Source organism: Lagenorhynchus albirostris, chromosome 4 (genome assembly GCF_949774975.1).
Source record: "Lagenorhynchus albirostris chromosome 4, mLagAlb1.1, whole genome shotgun sequence".
NCBI lineage: Eukaryota > Metazoa > Chordata > Mammalia > Artiodactyla > Delphinidae > Lagenorhynchus > Lagenorhynchus albirostris.
The window spans coordinates 36,392,956-36,408,427 of record NC_083098.1 but is presented as its reverse complement, the minus strand read 5'-3'; the positions used below and the strand labels follow the sequence as shown (position 1 = coordinate 36,408,427).

Here is a 15,472-nt window from a genome sequence, read left to right as displayed (position 1 = left end):
AGCCTCTCGGGCTGGTGAGTGCCGGTCGGCACCGATACTCTGTGTGGGAATCTCTCCACTTTGCCCTCCTCACCCCTGTTGCTGTGCTCTCCTCCGTGGCTCCGAAGCTTCCCCCTCCGCCACCCGTAGTCTCCGCCTGCAAAGGGGCTTCCTGGTGTGTGGAAACCTTTCCTCCACAGCTCCCTCCCCCTGGTGCAGGTCCCATCCCTATCCTTTTCTCTCTGTTTATTCTTTTTTCTTTTGCCCTACCCAGGTACGTGGGGACTTTCTTGCCTTTTGGAGGTCTGAGGTCTTCTGCCCATGTTCATTAGGTGTTCTGTAGGAGTTGTTCCACGTGTAGATGTATTTCTGACGTATCTGTGGAGAGGAAGGTGATCTCCACGTTTAACTCTTCCGCCATCTTCCCCTCCTCTCCTGCTTATTTTAAATGACGGTAAAAAGCAAGGGAAGACAAGGCACGGGTGGTTAAGTGGTTAAGAATCCGCCTGCCAATGCAAGGGACACGGGTTCGAGCCCTGGTCCGGGAAGAGCCCACATCCCACGGAGCAACTAAGCCCGTGCGCCACAACTACTTAGCCTGCGCTCTAGAGCCCGTGAGCCACAACTACTGAAGCCTGTGCGCCTAGAGCCTGTGCTCCGCAACAAGAGAAGGCACCGCGATGAGAAGCCCGCACATTGCAACTTAGACCCCACTCGCCGCAACTAGAGAAAGCCCGCACGCAGCAACGAAGACCCAACGCAGCCACAAATAATTAAAAATAAAAAAGCAAGGGAAGGCTGACTTTTCATCCTTGTGAGAGTCACTCCATCCGTTCAATAGTTTGACTGCTCTGTGCAAAGTGACATGCTTCAGAATGTATGTTTGTATAAAGCATAAGTCAGGGTGCCCAGCTTCTGAACTGCATGTCTCTTCTCCATGCAAGTGACAGGTGACTTCAGTTCTGGTATTTTCCCATTCAAACAGCCACTGTCCCTGCCTTCAGTGGCCCTCTCTAACCTAGATGCTATTCTAAAGCCATCATTGTGGCTATACTGTTCAGACTGAGTTATTTCAAGCTTGACAGCATGGCATAAGCCAGCTTATGTTAGAGGACAACACTCCTCTTGTTTCATGATACATTCCCATCCCTTTAGCACAACAGACCTAGAAAGTGAAAATATGAAGTGGAGAGGAATGTGTGTTAAGCTACATGTGCTGTGTACTTTCCATAGTTTGTATTTTTAAAATCACCTTTCAAATTAGTCATTATCATGCTTTGCAGAACTGGATGGGCAAGCACACACACACCCTACTTACTTTACGATAGTTTTTCTGGGAAGAGTTAAACAATTCAGTTCATATACATCACCAGACTTGGTTCCAAAACACAAAGGCTGAGGATAAAAATTTGTTAAATAACAGTATCTCTGTAAGTCATTTTGTTTTGACAATGATAACATCAGATTAATCAAAATCTCCACATAGTAATCCTTTGAAAAACAATATTTGTTATAGCAACATTTTTAAAGTTCTGATGCATGTTTAAATTTTAATCCCCCAATATATCAATTTCCCTCCTATCCAGTGTTTATCATGAAATTGAATAAACTATGTATCTCCTATCCTATATCTTACACCCCTTTAGCCACCCCAATTGATAACATAATTCCATTTACTATAGAGTACAATTACTGTGTACCAAAATGTCACTCACAGATGCATAGTCTGGCCTCTCCTCTTGCCTCCATTTGACTGAAGCAGTAAATCAACCATGAGCAGGCCCATCCATCATGCTACTATTTTGTATTCAGGCATCTGTGTGTGTGCTATGTATGTATACACATATGTATGATCATTTTACAGCCATGTCAGGAGAGCAAAATGCATTGTTAGGTAAATGCATTGTGCTAAGGCATAAGAGGTTAGGAAATTTCACATACGTACATTCTCTCCACTTTTAAAAGAATGATATCCTGTTGCATTAAAGCAAAACTTGTAAGTTCTTACTTTAAACCATTAAATGTTTAGTTCTACTACCCTAATTTCCTGAAGCCACATCTTTGTTTACTTACCATCCCTTAAGTTAGTTCCTGGCTAGTTTCCTTCCTTAAGCTCAATTTCTTCACTGCTTTTAATGTGCATGGTGCTCTCCTTTCAGCAGAGCCCCAGGAGCCTAGGGGCACCTGAGACCCATTCTTCTAAAATTTTACAACTCTCTACAGGCATATTTACAAAGTGTTACCTTAAAATACGAAGGAGCCACCTGACAGTCCATTTGTGTGCAATTCATTAAAAGGAATTTACATTCATTCCACTAATAAGAATTATTTACTCCTCTGGCTCTGGTTTGAGTCCTCTGGTAAGTTTGAGTCAACAAAACTGTTTCTGGCCTTTTTCTCCCTATCTTCATAGGCATTAGCCACTCCACAGGTGTCAACCTTTATGCCAAAAGATGTGAGTATATAAAGTGGATGAGATCTGAAGCACAAAAACTTGGTGTTTTTGCACCTCCAGGATTAAGTAAAAGCCACAGCTGACCAACCAGGTCCTGAGGGTTATTAATAGGGGTAATTAGGAAGACTTTTTTTTTTTTTTTTTTTTGTGGTACGTGGGCCTCTCACTGTTGTGGCCTCTCCCGTTGCGGAGCACAGGCTCCAGACGCACAGGCTCAGCGGCCATGGCTCACAGGCCCAGCTGCTCCGCGGCATGTAGGATCTTCCCAGACCGGGGCACGAACCCGTGTCCCCTGCATAGGCAGGCAGACTCTCAACCACTGCACCACCAGGGAAGCCCAGGAAAACATTTTGAACCTGGTCCTCAAATTGCACTCAGCGTGCTAAACAATATAGGCACAACATGAATGAATGTAAATTTTAACATGCTTTAGGCTTGTTATAAATGCCCTTTTCCCAAGTGTAATGTGAGGAACGCACCACTAGAGAGCAGCCATTTCCTTTAGGGAGAAAATGCTATAAAAAAAAAAAAAAAAAAACCCACCACCAAAAAACCCACATTGGTTTAACCACTATGAGATACCACTTCACATCCCGGAGAATTGCTATAATCAAAGAGAAAGACAACACAAAGTGCTGGAGAAGATGATGAGAAAGCAGAAACCTCATACAGTACTGATAGGAATATAATAACATAGTACAGCCCCTGTGGATAACATTTTGGTTTCTTAAAAGTTTCTTAAAAGAAACAGCAATTCCACTTGTATGAACTCACCGAAGATAAATGAAAACATATTCACATTAAGACATGTTTATGGATATTCATGGCAGCATTTTGCATAACAGCCCCAAACTAGAAGCAATTCAGATGATCAACTGGTAAATGGATAAACAAAATGTGGTATATGCATAAGATGAACTACTATTCAGTATTAAAAATGTTACAGTATGGATGAAATGAACCTCAAAAACATTATGCTAAGTGAAACAAGCAGGTGCAAAACACTATATAGAGTTTGATTTCACTTACATGATATACCCAGAAAAAGCAAAGTTATGGGCAGAAACCATATCAATGATTACCTTGAGCAAGAGGCAGGGAGGAAAGGAGGGGAGAAGTGGAGATTAACTCCAAGAAGGGCTCATGAAAATTTTGGGAGCATGATGCAAATGAACTAAATCTGGATTATGGTGATGTTGGCACAACTCTAAGTTTACTAAATCATGGATTATAAACCCAGTGGGTCAATTTGTATCATATGAATTATAATTCAGTAAAGCTGACTCCCAAGAAAACACACTGATTCGGTACTGCATTAAAACAGGGATTGAGAAATGAAACAAGTAGGAGGAAAACCAGACAACTGTGTTAGAATGTAGTACAAATAGCCACTGTGTCACTCAGTCCTGAACTCTGGTCTCCAGACAAGAATAAAGATACTTGTTTGCAGACGAATAGGAGGAAATCAGGGAATTTATGGTCAGGTAAGACCTTTATAACTTTTGGCCAAAGGCCAAAACAGAAACTTTTTTTTTTTAAACAAAAGGTTGCAAAGTTTCAGGCAGAATGCAGTTATTTTCTGAATCTACATCAGTACTTTAGTCATCTTTATGAAGGAATTTATAACATCAATGTGCTAAGGGAGTGGTATATATAAAATAACTGATACTTGAGACATTCAGAGCAAAGAGGCACCACGTGACAGACACAGCTATGCCAAGGAATCTTACATTTTATGAATTATGAACTCCCAGTTTAAATTTAAGAAAAAACTTCAGGCATGACAAATACATGGGACCAAAAAGCTTCTTCTGTTAAGGTCTACAAAGATATTCAACAAATAAGTTTTACTAGAGAGATCTAGTAGTATATAAGGTAAGTAAATATCAATTAAGACAAAACTATGCCCTTTTGGGCGCTCTACAGATGGTAGTGGCACCTTTTTGCTTGTGGGGGTTATGAAAGACTACATAGTCTGAAGGGCTCTCCTACTACTGTTAGTTCTTAAATTATAAACATAATTTTAAATGCTTTACTGGATTCTCAGGAAAACAGGGAAACCGCCGAGGCCAATATATAAGTGGGAACCTGAGCAGGAGTGTAAGTAAACAGAAAAGCCACAGTTGCCCCAAGGACAAATGCCAGTATCAGCGCTGGGAGACCACTGAACCCACAGTAAGGGGAGGAGCTGAACCTGAGCACCTCACATTAGGCCAAGAGCCAAGAAGAGAGCAAATATGACCCAGGGTGGACTTGCGGACCCGGGGAGGGGGAAGGGTAAGCTGGGATGAAGTGAGAGAGTAGCATGGACTTATATACACAACCAAATGTAAAATAGCTAGCTAGTGGGAAGCAGCCGCATAGCACAGGGAGATCAGCTCGGTGCTTTGTGACCACCTAGAGGGGTGGGAGGGAGACGCAAGAGGGAGGAGATATGGGGATATATGTATATGTATAGCTGATTCACTTTGTTATAAAGCAGAAACTAACACAACATTGTAAAGCAATTATACTCCAATAAAGATGTTAAAAAAAAAAAAAAGTCCCAGGGGCAGTTCCTGGCCTAGAGGAGCACATGTAAAACCTCTCAGAACATGCCCAATTTGGAACCTCTGGATTTCCACAGGTTCAGTTAAGGGTACGTTTACAAAATAAAATCACCAAACAGGAAAGAATGGCACCATAAGGAAAATTTCAGAGACGATAAACAGATTTAGACCCCCAAAAGACTTCAGATACTGGATTTATCAGCCATAGGATATAGAATTAAACATGTATAAACTGCCCAAAGAAAAAGATACAAACAAAAGAAAAAGAAGAATAAGAATCCATCAAAATTACCAAGCATATCTAAAAAAGAACAGGGCTTCCCTGGTGGCGCAGTGGTTGAGAGTCCGCCTGCCAATGCAGGGGACACGGGTTCGTGCCCCTGTCCGGGAGGATCCCACATGCGGCGGAGCGGCTGGGCCCGTGGGCCATGGCCGCTGAGCCTGCGTGTCCGGAGCCTGTGCTCCGCAACGGGAGAGGCCACAGCAGTGAGGCCCACGTACCGCAAAAAAAAAAAAAAAAAACATAACCAAGTGAAAAGCCATAAACTAGAAGATATGTGCAATAAAAATAAATGGAAATATTAGTATCCTATTATGAAGAACTCATGTAAATGAGAAAAAAATAGATAAAATGGAAAAAGGACATCAAGAAGCATTTCACAGGAAAAACTGGAAAGACTAATAACCATGGAAACATGTTCAGCTCAACAATCAAGAAAATGCAAATTAAAGCCACAATAAAATATCATCTTACACCTAACAGATTGGTAAGAATCAGGTCTTACAATAGAAAGTAAATAATAAACCATAATGTAAACTCACACAATTTTGGAAAATAATTTCACATTACCTTATAAAACTGTTATGAAGCTGATCAAGCGTATGTCTTACAACCAACTCTGCTTTTAGGTTTATACTCTAAAGAAACTTGCACATGTGTACCAAGAAACTGTATACAAGTGTTCATTTTAGCACTGTAAAAGCAAAAATATGGAAAACTATACCCAACATAAATTATAAAAATGAACCTGTTGAATGAAAAGATCAAATTACTAAGACTACATACAGAATACTATATTTTATAAAGCTCACCAACAAAAGTAAACAATATGTGGCTTTGGTATATTAGTATAAAAACAAAAGAAAAAAAGCAAAGGAATGAATGATTGGTTCAGGACAGTACTCACCTCTGGGGAGAAGGGGAGGCTGGGGACTGGAATAGAGAAGGAACACAAAGGCAGAGTCAATACTACCAGAAATGTTCTAGTTCTTAATTAGGGAGTGAATACATAGGTGTTTTATTACTGTGCTTAATAACTTCAATGTTACATATATTTTTGTATATGTATCAAATATTACATAGAGAAATATAGTGATCAGTGGTTACCAGAGGCAATGTAGCGGGTGGGAGAAATAGGTAAAGGGGGTCAAAAGGTACAAATTTCCAGTTATAAAATAAATAAGTCCTGGGGATGTAACATACACCATTGTGACTATAGTTAATAGAACTGTATTGCATATCTGAAAGTGCTAAGAGAGATCTTAAAACTCATCACAAGAAAAGAAACTGTAACTATGTGTAATGATGGATTCTTGTGGTGACCATTTCACAATACATACATGTATTGAATCGTTGCGCACCTAAAACTTATGTCAATTATATCTCAATAAATGGAAAGCGACCAAAAAAGAGAAATGGTGACCATAAATACTTTCATACTGCTACGAAGAAACTATGAAAAAGAAAATCACCTTTCCTTAAATATATATCTACAGATATTTGAGAAAGCAGAGGCATAGGTGGTTAGGTAGAACAGTGGAATTTTTCAGTCACAAAGAATATTGGTCAACCAGTGATTAGTTGTGGATCTTGGACAAGTTATTGTATTTGAATCTAATCTTTAACTCTCTGGTGGTCCAGTGGTCAGGACTCCATGCTTCCACTGCAGGGGGCACGGGTTCAAACCCTAATCAGGGAACTAAGATCCCGCATGCTGTGGGGCTTGGGACTGTAAAGATTAAAAGATTATTATAAAGTGACTGGTGGGACTTTCCTGGTGGCACAGTGGTTAAGAATCCACCTGCCAATGCAGGGGACACGGGTTTGAGCCCTGGTCCGGGAAGATCCCACATGCCGCGGAGCAACTAAGCCCGTGCGCCACAACTACTGAAGCCCGCTCGCCTAGAGCCCGTGCTCCTCAACAAGAGAAGCCACTGCAATGAGAAGCCGCCGCTCACCAGAACTAGAGAAAGCCTGCGCACAGCAATAAAGACCCAACACAGCCATTAATCAATCAATCAATCAATCGACTGGTGAAGACTATACATTAAACAAATTGTAGTTATTAATACTCCCTATGACTACTACCCAAATTTAAGAAACTCCTTATGGTTCAGATGGACTAAATTCAGCCACAACCAATAAGATAATGGAAAAATGACTTGTTAAGACAAAAACCACCAGAATTTTTGCATTTAAATAGTTTCCTTTCAAAGACCCCCCCTTTTTTTCATACCTATGACTCATGTATTTTGCAACTAGAAGTCTGTACCTCATAATCTCCCTCACCTATTTCTCTCCCCTCTCCCCATCCTCCTCTCTGGCAACCACCTGTTTATTCTCTGTATCTATAACTCTGTTTCTGTTATGTTCGTGCGTTTTGTTTTTTTTAGATTCCACATATAACTGAAATCATACAGTATTTGACTTTCTAAAGATGATACAGACTTCTTTCACTGAAGTTACTATTGCTCAGGGTAATTTTAGAAATCTTCCATTGGAACTGTTTACTTTTGAAAATTTTTTTTCCAGTAGAGGAAAACCTAATTCTTTGAGGGTAGATTTAACCTGTGATAGTCATAAAATATTTTGAATCAAGTCTGATGAATAAACTACATAGGGCCATTATTAAGATTCTGGTCCAAATTAACATATAACTACGATGAGACTAATTCTCTTGGATGACTTACAAATGGATGTTCAGGTTGTTTTCAAAGAGAAGTTTCAGAAAAGTTTTTAGCAATGGCAAGTAGAAAAACATAATTATAGCTTCATGAGGTTACTAATTGGAAGGACAACATCTTAATGCATAAAGAATCTTATTTCTATATAGTACAAGTCTACAATTGCTGAAGAGACAATTGCTCAAATCAGTTGCCTTTAACCTTTAATTTTTGTACAGGTTAACAAAAATCTTCCTATTTTCAGTTAAACATAAAGATCTTTTCTTTGAGGAGAAAAATATTCCAGCAACTACTAAATCAATTTTGTATTTGAAGGATCAAGAATAAACAATTACATAGTTTTGAAAAGATTCTATAAAAGCAATCAAACAATGAAAAGCAAAGTTATGAACACTACATAGGAAGAAGTTCCTACTTATAATAGGTACATGCAACATATTTTGAATCAATAAATAGCAACTTTCTGATCTCAGTACTTGGTAGTATATATGATAATTTATTATTTTGATTTGCTGGAATACTACTACACTAATACATGGTTTTAAGAAAATATTATAGAGAAGTTTTATTGCCACTTGTTTACTCCACATAAAGGAGAAAAAGAGACAGAGTCAATGACACCCCAATATAATTTCTTTAGAAGTCTGATACGAGAAACCACAGAAAACATTCTTAACCAATAAGACATGAATTAGATTCTAAATGCATTTTCTATGATATAAGACATGGAGAAAAAAGGAACAAAACACTCAAGTGTACCATTTGCAAGAGTAGTTTCTGCAATTTCAACAATCTCTTATCTAGGCATTTAACAGCACTGTAAGTTTAAAATGCATTTAGGAATTAAGAGAATGAATAATACTCCTTAGAGTACACAGTTTATTCAAACATTTAAAAATAAATTAGTTACACAGAATATAGTGAAATTAGTCAAAAACAGTATCAAGTAATTTGTTTTTAAAGTGGCAGTACAACACAGTAAAAGCAGTGGCTTTAATAACTATTCGGGAGAATCACACAGAAGCAACTAGAAATACTTTTCAAAGAAATATGCAAATTTTTACTTTTTCTTTTTTCCATTTATAATTTAGAATTTTAGCTCTACTTTATGTCTTTTTGGTAGGTGATCTTAACATCTGAGGTTAAAGGGACAGGCCTCACAATTAAGTAGCCATCTTCTTTGAATATTTCATCCTTCTGTTCCTGTGAATATAATCACCTTTCAGTTGCATGATTCCTTCAGCCTGATTCACATTTCATATCTCAAAGAATATGTTTCTAATAAAGAGACGGTGCATATTGACTCTACTATTAATCTTTTCATACCATTGTCAGGTCCTTCAAGGCTGTGCTTCTGACTACCCACACATGATGTAACAGCCAGCCACATGTTCCATTTACTTCACTTTACTTCCCTTATGAGTAGTTCATATTTTATGGGTAGCTAGGGTACCAACTTAGTAATGTTAGATGACTACTGTATAGATAAAACCAGTAATGGAAATGTAACACCTTCATGTTCCTAAATGCTATACACATGACAAAGGCAGAAATATGTTAAAGAAAAAAACATTTTAAATAATCTTAGAAAGAATACAAGATCCCCTCCCCCACAAAAATACATGTAACACACCAGTAACCATACCTAGACAAGCATTATAATACAAGAACTCCATTAGACATAAGAAATAGCTGAAGCCAGGTTTTGAGCCTTATTCTCCACATCCAGCCAGTTGTAGCCAGTCCACTGAGTGCTACGGAGTTCAATGCTTTTGGGATTGACTGAAATACGGTTACAATTGTACAAGAGAACACTGGTTCAGATCCAGCAATGACTTATGGACTTGCCCACAGGCTGAAAGCAAAAAACTGGGACATTTAAATTTGCTTCACGATAGACCTTTATCTGCTAGCTGAGCCCACTTACAATTTTTTCTTCTTATTTTTTTGATCTAATATATCCAAGGCACTGGCTTTTGGAATGTGGCCTTCTGCCTTACTGTACTGACAAGCCTAGGTTGCCATTTAATAAGGACCATCACAGCTACTAGGTAATGAGCTTCAGGGCTGGACAGATGGAGTAGTGTTCTTCACTGCCCCAGCTTCCTTGTGAACAAGATGACTGACAGCAGTAAACTATACTAAATTCTAAGGCATGACTAAAGGAAAATTTAGGAAGGCCTAAAAGAGAGGTACCAAACTTGCACTGCAAATACAAAATATAATATTTTAATATTCTTCATAAATATTTATAAAAATATATAACACATATAACAAATAAGCCACTTTATAATGCTGCTAAAACCATGAAGAGCTGTTAGATCAGTAGATATATCAATATCCTGGGCTTTAAAGTAATCTAAAGAAATATTTTCAATTAAAGTTCAATAAATATACTGGAGAGAATTAAATATAACAGGAAAAACAGTTTCAATCTTTCTGTTTTTACAATATCTTTTATTGGTAATGATGGACTTGAAGTATTCAACAGTTCAACTACAATCTATAAAGGGTTTTTGTAAAAATGCATTCATTTACTGAAAATAAATAAATCCAGACTCTGTACAGTTTAGAAAAACTATGATGGTGGCAAATAACAAAATAGAAAGATAATAAATCTTGGGTTCAAAATGAAATGACTAAATCAAAGAAGAGTGTTAAACATATTTTTGGAGTCTCCTCATTAGGGAGTCATGTAATGGACACCATTCCCTCTCAAGGCTCTCAAATGGGCACTAGAATAATGTCGACTTTAAAGCCTTCTCCTCTAATATCCCCTCTGGTTCAATTTCTGATTATGAAACAAATCCTTTCGGCATGCAATGAAAAAATAAAACTGCAGATTCGTTCAGAGGGAATTAGTTCAGTTAGATCTTTTGGTGTCCTAACAATTCAAACTGAAATTAAGGGCTTCCCACAGCATTCCTATAAGCTTCTGAAAACACAAATAAAGGGCACTCAGAAAGATGAAACATTTTTCCTATTTCTGTAATAGCCAAGGAATTGAAAACTCAACACCTAGAAAAAGCAAGGCATAAATTCATCAGCACCAAGTAGAAAAGATCTTCAAATGGAGCAGATCTGTTATGTGTCCTGATATCCTTGTGTTGATGAATAGGTTCCAATCTCCCCTCTAGGAAAAATCCACTGCCTAAGGTTAACACCTTTAGGCAAAAGGTAAAGCTTAGCAAATGACTTCATTTTACATTTTGATTCATACACACTTTTTAAAAAAAGGAATTTCAAGGTTTTGGCACTCCTTTAAACACATTTTTTTTTGGAGGAGAGATGGTTTCAGGTTAGAGTGTCTTCCTTCCCTACTTCATTATTTGTTAAAGTGGGAAGTATGAACTTTATTACTAGGAGTTTCAGCTACCATTTCAAAAGTTGCACTTAGTCACAATACAACAGTTTACATTTAAATGAGACTCTAGTAGTAGTTAAAATTGTTCAAAGGTGGCCATTACAAAATACTGGTAGTCTTTCTTGCCTATCAGATGTTATTAAATTGTTGGTGGCTGGAGTTCAAGTCACATACAGTCAACCACATTACTGGATCCATGACCTACATCTCGAATTTGGCTAGTTAAACAGGCACACACAGCTACACCTGCTCCAGCTCTGCAGTGAGACACAGATCCAACAAGCTCCCACCTGAAAAGATAGAGGAGAAAGGATGTTATCTTAAAACAAATCATGATTTACTTTACTCAAAAGACAAAACAAAAAAATCCCTATTATGGGACTGGTTTTGAAAGATAGTAAGCTATCCCCAAAGTTTTCTATTAACTACATGTAGCAGCATTTTAGCACTCCGGAATAATCTGTTACTGGAAGATCCCATTAAAGTGTAAAGGAAATAAAAATTACCTATTCAGCACTGGATCAAATGCTTCTACTGTATTTAAGTATGCATTGCCATTATGACCACCAACTGCAAAGATTTTGCCCATCACTGTTGCGATCCCCACTCCACCCCTGGGAGTGGTAAGGGCTGCTACATAATCCCACTTGTTGCTTCGAGGATCATACCGCTCAACTGAACTCAGAGGAGAATTATCATCAAAACCACCTATATAAAGAAAGATTTTTAAAATAGCATTATGTTTCATGGAAATTAACCATTAAATTTCAATTCAATAGCTTCTACAAACCAATCTTTTCAAAACATTTTAGAAAACCCCAACATCTATCACTACTACCAACTCCTATTATACATTTACTACAATTCAAGATAATTTAAATAGTATTTTCCTAAAGTCCCTATATTTAAGCAGATAATTTAGGAGAAAAAAAACCCACGGACATTCATATAATTTTCCCTTAGCTTCCTAGAGGCAAGCAAGAAAGTACTGAGATTCCTTCTCTTTGTGTGTACATGCATATATTAGATTTTTAAACAGTAAGAAGGCTTGAGAAAAGAATAAACTACACTAAGTCACTTGACCCATTTAGATATGTCAAAGTTTTCCAACTGTTTCCCTTAGTACTATAATCGTAATCATAATTACAGAGATGGTGGACTATGACTGAATTCTTACCAATTTTTGCCAAAACTACATCTTCATGCTCCCTATTCTAGATGACGACAGTCCTCTTTACAGATCATCTTAACAATGTTACTTATTATGTTCCTGATTGTTAAACACAGAGACTGCTATTTTAACAGTGCTCTTTCCTTTAAAAATATGTGTCTCTTTTTAGGCTCCACCTCAGTCTACATGAGTAATAGGTCTCCCTGATGACTAAGCCTATTTTCCTGAGGACAGAAGTGTTGATATTCTGACAGTCTATTTAGAAACAAGGTCAGGTTAAAAAAAAAATCAACAAAGTTAACTTCTCTAATGGGTTTAATTTTATTAAATCAATTGAGGTAAAATTCACTGATCGGGAGTTCCCTGGTGGTGCAGTGGTTAAGAATCCGCCTGCCAAAGCAGGGTACACAGGTTCGAGCCCTGGTCCGGGAAGAACCCACATGCCGTGGAGCAACTAAGCCCGTGAGTCACAACTACTGAGCCTGCACTCTAGGGCCCGCGAGCCGCAACTACTGAGCCCATGCACCACAACTACTGAAGCCCATGTGCCTAGAGCCTGTGCTCCACAAGAAAAGAAGCCACAGCACTGAGAAGCCCGCGCACCACAACAAAGAGTAGCCCCCGCTAGACATAACTAGCGAAAGCCCGCGCACAGCAACAAAGAATCAACGCAGCCAAGAATTAATTAATTAAAAAATAAAATAAAATTCACTGATCTTAGTTCATAATTCAGTGATTTTTAACAAATGTAATAGTGTTATCACCACCACAACCATGATAAAAAACATTTTTTCACTGTAACAAAGGCTCTACTTTTAATTACTGCTAATGCTAATGTAGAAGAGATTAAGTTTTTAATACAGGGTAGTTATATTTTTCACGGCCCTCTTTTTCATGGGCTCCCTATCATTTCCCTAGCTAATGCATATAAATTTTGAACAAAGAACTCAAAGCAGAGGAACAGAAAAGGGAGGATGCAATTAGCTTCCTGTACATACAGTTACCTTCAAAGTTTTCTTATTCAAATCAGTTGTACCTGTTTTAAGTAGAACTTGAATGACCAAGAGGGTTTTTATTTTAAGGTTCTACCTGAGTCAGTCTTATTTTTACCATGTCTGTTCTACTATAAGTGCCCAGAAGATTTAACAAGTAACAGCAACAATGATACTCCTGTTGAGATATAACATATGTCAATGCCTGTGCTAGATAGGGAGCTGAGAGAGGTAGCAATGGTGTAAGTGTAAGAACTCTGGGTTCTCACAGACCCTGCTTCAAATTCCAGCCTTGTCAACTTATTTAGGCCTGTGACTATATTATTCACTCTCTCAGTCTCTCACTACCTCAAAGAGCTGCTGTGATGATCAGGCTAGACTGAAAAGGTAAAAAATTATGTTATTTCTCTTCTTCAATACATATAAGCACTGATATACTCAGTATTACTTCTATTACTTGTAGATGTTTAAGTGCTAACAATATCCCACTCTCTTATCAAGAACTCTTTTAAGTTTTTTTTTATCATCTTTATTGGAGTATAATTGATTTACAATGGTGTGTTAGTTTCTGCTTTATAACAAAGTGAATCAGTTATACCTATGCATATGTTCCCATATCACTTCCCTCTTGCATCTCCCTCCCTCCCACCCTCCCTATCCCACCCCTCCAGGTGGTCACAAAGCACAGAGCTGATCTCCCTGTGCTATGCGGCTACTTCCCACTAGCTAGCTATTTTACGTTTGGTAGTGTATATACGCCCATGCCACACTCTCACTTTGTCACAGCTTACCCTTCCCCCTCCCCGTATCAAGTCCATTCTCTAGTAGGTCTGTGTCTTTATTCCCGTCTTGACCCTAGGTTCTTCATGACCTTTTTTTTTTTTTTCCTTAGATTCCATATATATGTGTTAGCATACGGTATTTCTTCTTCTCTGACTTACTTCACTCTGTATGACAGACTCTAGGTCCATCCACCTCACTACAAATAACTCAATTTCATTTCTTTTTATGGCTGGGTAATATTCCATTGTATATATGTGCCACATCTTCTTTATCCATTCTTCTGTCGATGGACACTTAGGTTGCTTCCATGTCCTGGCTATTTTAAATAGAGCTGCAATGAACACTGTGGTACATGATTCTTTTTGAATTATGGTTTTCTCAGGGCATACGCCCAGTAGTGGGATTGCTGGGTCATATGGTAGTTCTATTTTTAGTTCTTTAAGGAACCTCCATACTGTTCTCCATAGTGGCTGTATCAATTTACATTCCCACCAAAAGTGTATGAGGGTTCCCTTTTCTCCACACCCTCTCCAGCATTTATTGTTTGTAGATGTTTTGATGATGGCCATTCTGACTGGTGTGAGATGATATCTCATTGTAGTTTTGATTTGCATTTCTCTAATGATTAATGACGTTGAGCATTCTTTCATGTGTTTGTTGGCAATCTGTATATCTTCTTTGGAGAAATGTCTATTCAGGTCTTCTGCCCACTTTTTGATTGGGTTGTTTTTTTGAGATTGAGCCGCATGAGCTGCTTGTAAATTTTGGAGATTAATCCTTTGTCAGTTGCTTCATTTGCAAATATTTTCTCACATTCTGAGGGTTGTCTTTCGGTCTTGTTTATGGTTTCCTTTGCTGTGCAAAAGCTTTAAAGTTTCATTAGGTCTCATTTGTTTATTTTTGCTTTTATTTCCATTTTCTGTAGGAGGTGGGTCAAAAAGGATCTTGCTGCGATTTATGTCATGGAGTGTTCTGCCTATGTTTCCCTCTAAGAGTTTAATAGTGTCTGGCCTTACATTTAGGTCTTTAATCCATTTTGAATTTATTTTTGTGTATGGTGTTAGGGAATGTTCTAATTTCATTCTTTTACATGTAGCTGTCCAGTTTTCCCAGCACCACTTATTGAAGAGGCTGTCTTTTCTCCACTGTATATTCTTGCCTCCTTTATCAAAGATAAGGTGACCATATGTGTGTAGATTTATCTCTGGGCTTTCT

The 15,472-nt window shown here is 38.1% G+C and overlaps 1 protein-coding gene across 6 annotated transcripts in view; it reads right to left on the bottom strand.

Moving 5' to 3' along the window:
* Positions 1-8,358: 8,358 nt before the first annotated feature.
* The window catches only part of KLHL8 (kelch like family member 8), a 59,557-nt gene continuing 52,443 nt past the window's right edge, over positions 8,359-15,472 (bottom strand). For 4 of the 6 annotated variants that reach the window (XM_060147842.1, XM_060147840.1, XM_060147843.1 and 1 more), the window contains 2 exons: positions 11,818-12,019; positions 8,367-11,601 (listed from right to left, as the gene is read on the bottom strand). In XM_060147842.1, coding sequence (XP_060003825.1) covers positions 11,478-11,601; positions 11,818-12,019 — 326 coding nt within the window. In that variant the 3' untranslated portion in view covers positions 8,367-11,477. Of the gene's footprint in view, positions 11,602-11,817; positions 12,020-15,472 lie in introns of all 6 variants that reach the window. The other 2 variants (XM_060147845.1, XM_060147844.1) reach the window with 2 other exon arrangements.